The sequence below is a fragment of the Solanum pennellii genome, chromosome 9, assembly GCF_001406875.1.
Source record: "Solanum pennellii chromosome 9, SPENNV200".
Taxonomy (NCBI): Eukaryota; Viridiplantae; Streptophyta; class Magnoliopsida; order Solanales; family Solanaceae; genus Solanum; species Solanum pennellii.
Genome location: NC_028645.1, coordinates 60,481,145 through 60,488,750, shown reverse-complemented (window position 1 = coordinate 60,488,750; position 7,606 = coordinate 60,481,145). Strand labels below are relative to the sequence as shown.

Sequence of the window (7,606 nt, the reverse complement as noted above, 5' to 3'; positions counted from 1 at the left end):
TTAAACAAAATTGTTAAAAATGGGTCGAATAGTAAATTTAAAAGGAGTTGATTTATGGGTGTTTATGAGTCCGAATATCTTTTCATTTTCATATAAATGTCATGTTGTAAGGTCAAAATGACATGACAATTCCATGTGACATTTAAAGAAATAAAAAAATGAGTTGGATATGTCCAACATGGAAAATAACGCCCATAAGGGCATATTCAGATCAAAAGTTGGACGGTAAAGACATGAGTGAACCAAATTTTAAATGGAGGATATATCTAAACTTTTTCGAATAGTTTAGGGACATATTTAACTATTTTTCCTTCTTAATTAGATATTTTGAATTCGAGTTTGGAACATGAAAATATATGTTGTATGAAGCGCTATTCCTGAATGAATTTATAGTTAGCAATTCAGATTTAATTCGAACCACAATATGAATTTCACTGGTCGAAAAAAAAGAAGAAAAAGATGTGGGTCTCTGACATTACCCTTTCAGACATAGAAGCTGTCTTCTTCAAACCCTCAAGCTACATCACATGTTTTTGTACATACTGAAACAAGAAGCAGCAAAGCTAAAGTAAGAAACTGAAGATCCCGAAGCTACGGATACCCATCATAACAAGACAGCTGCATAAATAATAATAATAGTATGTTGTTATCATATTATTGCTATCTTCTCTGCTTCACAGCACTTTGTTTAGCAGAAGACCCTTATGTATATTTTGACTGGACTATTTCCTACATTACAGCTTCTCCTCTTGGAATTAAGCAGCAGGTTCTTTTCTTTCTTTTTCTATCCATATATTGGATCAACTTCCTTTTTACTACTCTACTTTTAATTAAACTGCACTTACCCAACCTTAACATAATTCCCTTGCTTGCAATCGGAACTGGAATTTTACAAGATTTGTCACTAAAATGCATTCTCTACAGGTATCTCGCTAAGTTTGTCCTTAGCCATTTAAGGGCTACATATGTGTAAAATACCTAATTTTGGGTTCCTGCCCATTTTCAGATGCTGAATTGCTATAGTTTTTTTTTCTTTTCTTTTTTTTGTGGTTGGATTTGATTGCAAGAAAATTATATTGTTATACTGGATTTGAAGGGTCTCTTTCTGTTAGAGAGGGTAAAAGTCCCACATTGTTTGGTGAATTGACTTATGGCCTCCTTATAAAGATTTGGGTGATCCTCCCCTCATGAGCTAGTTTTTTAGGTTGAATTAGTTTCAGGTGTCATAAACTTCATCCCCATTCGGGACTTTGGGGTCTCGGTCCACTCTCGAGTCAAGCTTGGGTGTGAAAGGGGTGTTAGAGCAGGTAAAAGTCCCACATTGGTTGGAATGATTGGTAATCTTCTTAGGTTGAGTTAGTTTCACGAGTCATATCTTTACATGATATCTGTGTCAAGTCCATCCCTGTTTGGGCTCTCGGTCCACGCTCCGGTCAAACTTGGGCGTGAAAGGGGTGTTAGAGTGGGTAAAAGTCCGTATTGGTTGGTGAATGGACTGATGGTCCCTTAATATAGACTTGGGCAATCCTCCCTTCATGAGTTAGTTTTTAGGTTGAGTTAGTGTGCAGTAAATCAGAATAGAAACAGCATGAAGAAGAAGAAGAAGTAGAGAGGAAGAAGAAGAGATGAAGATGCAGACGAAGAAGAATCCAGAACAAAGTTGTATTAGTATATGAATGTGTAATACATGCCTATTTACATCAGTGTATATATACAATAACTAATACATATAACAACTATAACTAACTCTTAACTAACTAGTTATCTTAATTACATATATGCCACATTGTTCAAGTGACACCTTCTTCAATACTCCCCCTCAAGTTTGGAGGTATGAACAAGTTCATTACACCAAACTTGGATAAAAAATATTCATGTTGAGATTTTCCTAAACCTTTAGTTAACATATCAGCTTCCTGTTCCTTTGTATGTAAATACTTTGTTTCAACTAATCCTTGTTGAATTTTCTCACGTATGAAATGACAATCCAACTCAATATTCACTACTAACAGATTGTGTAATCCTACGCTGACTCTCTCTCTCAATCAACATGGAATATGCGTTGTTAAGAGAAGGAAGAGGCATCATCATAAGAATCTGGCCTCTTGCTTGATCATATGACTCGTTAAGACCCATGAGAAACTGCAGCAATTTTTGATTATGCATAAACACACTGAGATCTCTTGAACCAGGACAACCACAACTAGCTATAGGAACCAAACTATCATACTCTACCCATAGTTCTCTCAATCTAGAAAAATACACTGAAATTGTACTCATACCTTGACTGATAGTTGCAATTTCTTTGTGTAATTGATAAATTCGACTTCCATCTACTTTATCATACCTTTCACTCAATTCTTTCCACACTTCTGCTGCATTTGTTGAGTAAACAATCCCACTAAGTAATTCTTTTGATACACAGTTCATTATCCAAGACAGAACAATGGCATTACATCGTTCCCACAAATTCTTCAAGTTTTCTCCATATGCTTCCTTCTTGCAAGATCCATCAATGAATCCTAGCTTATTTCTTCCCAAAATGGCTATCCTCGTAGCTCTGCTCCACACCGAAAAGTTCTCAGATCCAGATAGCTGAATCGAGACTAACATAACACCTGAATTATCGATGTTGTTCAAGAACAATGGGTGATTATGACTCAGTTTTTCTGGTAATTCATTATCAACAACTGCCATTGTTGCTTCAACCTTTCAGACTGTGTTTAAACAATTTTGATCCCAACTACTGCGATTGCTCTGATACCATGTGCAGTAAATCAGAATAGAAACAGCATGAAGAAGAAGAAGAAGTAGAGAGGAAGAAGAAGAGATGAAGATGCAGACGAAGAAGAATCCAGAACAGAGTTGCATTAGTATATGAATGTGTAATACATGCCTATTTACATCAGTGTATATATACAATAATTAATACATATAACAACTATAACTAACTCTTAACTAACTAGTTATCTTAATTACATATATGCCACATTGTTCAAGTGGCACCTTCTTCAATAGTTAGGTCCACGTGTCATATTATATCAATAATTGAATCACACCATTTCATACATCACACTGTTTCATACTTTGAAGTGCTTAAAGCTGTTGCTAATTTGAACTACTCCTATGACCTATGATTTTTATTGAACTTTGAAATAAATCCTAGGTGTTCTTTAGGTGATCATTGTCCAGTTACTCTGTCCTGTTCTTGTACAGACTTATGTTTTTATCTAGTCAATAGCTAAATCCAGTTTACTTATGTTGCTTCTGTACTATGTGCAAGTCAGTTCAGTTTAACATTTGACTTTCACGAGTGTTGACACATTGTAAAGAGTTGTTCGGGTGATCAGCAAGTTCTTTGTTTGTTTTCTTTGGTCTGTATCTAGTTTTCAAATATTTGCGCTTCATTCCAACAATCTACAATTTGAAGACTAAGTGTGGGATTATAGCAGCCAACATGTTGACAACTGGACAACTTCATATTTTGCTTTAAAGTTCTATGTCTGTCATGTTCCGACAGCTAGGTTCAGAATACTTTGGTTGATTTATTTCCCACCACTTAATATCATGTCTAACTCTGGCTTTCCTGTTTCTGATTCCTTTATTCATAGATGCATTTATGAAATCCATCATAGATCTTTTCTTTAGGAGAATTAGCTGCAACCTTTCCGAGCTTTCCCATGTTTGTTGGTAATTATATATGAAGATTTATATGTTTTCAGGTGATTGGGATAAACGGTCAATTTCCAGGACCCATTCTGAATGTCACTACCAACTGGAATGTGGTTGTCAATGTTAAAAATGATCTTGATGAGCCTATGCTTCTTACATGGTAATCCATAAAATCCACTATGATAAATCTACAAGCGCTTAGATGCCGTAATGAACGTAAATATGATAATTAAGTGCAGGAGTGGCATTCAGCAGAGAAAGGATACATGGCAAGATGGTGTATCTGGCACAAATTGTCCCATTCCAGCTAGCTGGAATTGGACATATGAATTTCAAGTTAAAGATCAGATAGGCAGTTTCTTTTATTTCCCTTCCTTAAGCTTCCAGAGAGCTGCTGGTGGATATGGAGGTATCACTATAAACAACAGAAATGTCATTCCACTGCCGTTTGCGACACCAGATGGGGACATCACACTCTTTATTAGTGACTGGTTTATAAAGAGTCACAAGGTTAGTTGCAAATTTTAACAGGTCAGCCTATTTTTGTAAAAAGTAGATCCTTAACAATTTTGTGGCTCACTTATAAAAGCTTTGGGCATTAGGAACTCAGAAAAGAAATCGAAACTGGAGTTGGCCTTGGAGCTCCTGATGGTATCCTAATCAATGGACTAGGTCCTTACCATTATGATAATGCCGTTGTATCAGGCGGTATAACCTACCAGACAGTTAATGTAGAATCAGGTTATTACATTCTTCTTTCTCGTTGGGGCTTTATCTGCATTGTTTCAGTACATAGTCGGATTTTAATACCTTAACATTTTTCCATTCCGTTGCATGGCACTTTTGGTTCAAGTTTAATCGTAATTATTATCGATGGAGGATTATTTGAGGTGCATTTTAAAGGCTTAACTCATAGATTACTACACGAAATTCCATTGTTTGGATTTAGCAAGGCTTGATTTATGGGTAATTAAAAGGGAAATTTGGGAAATCTGTTAGATTGAGGGTATATTTGAAAACTTTGCTAACAGTAGGGTTTGATTTGACCACATACTACAACGGGGGATGAATCTTACTTATATTTTAAGTAGAAGGGTAAATTTGACCTTTTTTCCTTTAATCAATCTAAAGGAAGTTACTCTGCTTAATCATCATTCTTGACCTGTATCTTTACTCAAGCTTGAACTTATGGGGCGCAAGGCCTGTTTTACATTAGATGATCACAGATTGAGGAAACCGTTAACCAGAATCTGAGGCCTCATTTGTTTTCATTAAGATTAAGACGTCTGAATCTGAATGCAAATACGAATGATTTAGATCTTGTCTGTAGATCTGAATTAAGAGTGTCTATTGACTGTAATTGTTTTATGTGAGAGATCCTGTACTTGACTCAAGGATTCGAAAAATTCCTCTGTTCTTCTGATGGTGATAAGAACTGAATGTTGTCACTTAGTAGTTCATTGGGAAGTGACATATTAGCACCTGAATTTTCATTCAGTTACATTATTTATCACAGATGTCTTTTATCATGCTTATATATAACAGGAAAAACGTACCGCCTTCGAGTACACAATGTTGGTGTTTCAACTAGCTTGAATTTCAGAATCCAAAGTCATAACCTTCTTCTTGTGGAGACTGAAGGTTCATACACAGTACAACAGAACTACACAAGCTTGGATATCCACGTCGGTCAATCATATTCATTTCTTGTTACAATGGATCAGAATGCCAGCAGTGATTATTACATTGTTGCTAGTCCACGATTTGTTAATTCCTCTGATTCGTCGAAGTCGGTAGGAGTCTCTGTCTTGCATTACTCAAATTCGCAAGGACCCGCTTCAGGTCCTCTTCCAGACCCTCCTATGGAATCTGACACATTTTTCTCAATGAGTCAAGCAAGATCCATAAGGTTGTAGAAAGTGTAATTATTCTTTGCTACATTATGTTATCTCCCCTAGTTAGTTGTGTGCATCATTAGGTATGGAAAGTTGTTCATCTTCTTACAGAACAATTTGTCGACATGTGTTACCCAAAGTAGAGATACAGGATATTTACTCTCCTCTAACCCAACCCCCTCCCCAGAAAAATATAAAAATCAAAAGAAAAATGTGAGGTTCTCGTTTTTCAAGTATCTGTTAGCTAAAATATTATTGCAATATTTTGCAGATGGAATGTTTCTGCTGGTGCGGCACGGCCAAACCCCCAAGGATCCTTCAAATATGGTGAAATCACTGTGACTGATGTCTTTGTCCTTCATAATAGGCCTGCAGAGCTAATAGAAGGGAAATGGCGCACTACTCTCAGTGGTATTTCATACTTAGCGCCATCAACACCTCTAAAACTTGCTGAGCAATTTAACATCCCAGGCGTCTTCAAGCTTGACTTCCCCAATAAAATGATGAACAGGCCGGCAAAAGTTGATACGTCAGTAATTAATGGTACTTACAAAGCATTCGTGGAAATCATATTCCAAAACAATGACACAACTGTTCAGAGCTATCACCTTGATGGCTACGCCTTTTTTGTTGTCGGGTGAGTAGTGTATTTTCAAAAAGTTGCTTGAATCACTTGTTTTCAGTTTGGAATCGAAAGATCTGAAGTTCTCATTCTCAAAAATGACAATAGCATGGACTACGGGCTATGGACGGAGAATAGTAGAAGCACCTACAACAAATGGGATGGTGTTGCTCGATGCACTACCCAGGTTAAATATATATGTCTACTTATCTTGAACAGATATTCCACATAGAGGTTCATTCTTTCCAATTTATATGTGACCATAATATTTATTGTAATTTTTACCAAGATGTTAATTGCTTCGAAGTATGCAAAAATAAAATTTATTTCAAAACAAAATATTGGTCTCACCCCATTGCTTTCTTTGTCATAACTCGTTGGAAATTTCTGCTAGTATTGGTGAAAATTTTTCATTGATAAACAAAAGGGAAGTTTTCTCTCCTGCAGGTGTTTCCAGGTGCTTGGACTGCCATTTTAGTTTTCCTAGACAATCCTGGCATTTGGAATTTACGTGCTCAAAACCTTGACTCGTGGTACCTTGGTCAAGAAACTTATATTAATGTGGTGAATCCGGAGAACTCAGAGCTTCCAGTTCCAGCTAACACCATCTTTTGTGGTGCACTGTCACCTTTACAGAAGTAAGATATATGTCTGATCTCATATTGTTATACTGCTTAGTCATACTGGAGTGAGTTTTCTCGGTAGTTCTTATCTTTCGCAGAAACTAGTGAAAAAAGAATCTTCTACTGAATATTTCAAAATGTAGAGAATGTTAGTGTCTGTAGGGAAATGTATATCCTTTCTTGGCAATTGCAGTTATTAAGTGCTCTTACAGTATCTCACACTTCCACAGGGACCAAGCTCGGAGAGTAAATTTCTCTTGTGCACCATCGTTGATGAAAACAATGAAGCTGATCTTTATAGGTTTTGTTGTATCGCTGCTTGGAAATTTTCTGAGGTAACTAATTGTCCTAAAGGCAGAAGAAAGATAGAAATTGCCACATAATTGAGTCTTTGGGCTAATTGTTTTTTCTTTTTTATATGCCTTGTAATACGTAACTAGTTGAACCCCTTATATTTAGGCATCTTCACGTCAACTGTGAATCAATTTTCTGTTTCTTGTATGCTTTAATTTAATATTATTCAAATGTATTTATCGAATAGAACATTATTCTTGGCACTTCACAAGCATGTCCTTTTTGTTAGTATGATTTCATTCAATTGAATGCTTGGAAACTTTTGGGTGCATGTTTACACTTTTGATGGAATACATTTGTCACCACGTAATTTCTCGAGTCATGATAGCACCTATTATAATTCACCAATAGGTAAGTCAACCCGTAACTCGGAATAACAAGTAATGAGTTTGAAGGCAGAAATTAAACAAGAATAGGCAAAATTTAAAATAACAATATAA

At 36.1% G+C, this 7,606-nt stretch overlaps 1 protein-coding gene across 5 annotated transcripts; it reads left to right on the top strand.

The window, feature by feature from the left end:
- Window positions 1-417: 417 nt before the first annotated feature.
- LOC107031583 (monocopper oxidase-like protein SKU5) lies at window positions 418-7,394 on the top strand. 5 transcript variants are annotated; one of them, XM_015233007.2, is made up of 10 exons: window positions 418-638; window positions 741-766; window positions 3,723-3,832; window positions 3,907-4,182; window positions 4,275-4,413; window positions 5,218-5,581; window positions 5,839-6,204; window positions 6,298-6,376; window positions 6,637-6,827; window positions 7,043-7,394. In XM_015233007.2, the coding sequence occupies exons 3-10, from the start codon at window positions 3,830-3,832 to the stop codon at window positions 7,149-7,151; spliced, it is 1,527 nt and encodes a 508-aa protein (XP_015088493.1). In that variant the 5' UTR covers window positions 418-638; window positions 741-766; window positions 3,723-3,829; the 3' UTR covers window positions 7,152-7,394. The 5 variants fall into 5 exon arrangements, with proteins under 5 accessions (XP_015088493.1, XP_015088491.1, XP_015088492.1 ...); XM_015233006.2 differs by having other exon boundaries at window positions 419-638; window positions 3,912-4,182; XM_015233005.2 differs by having other exon boundaries at window positions 418-766; window positions 3,912-4,182.
- Window positions 7,395-7,606: the final 212 nt, after the last annotated feature.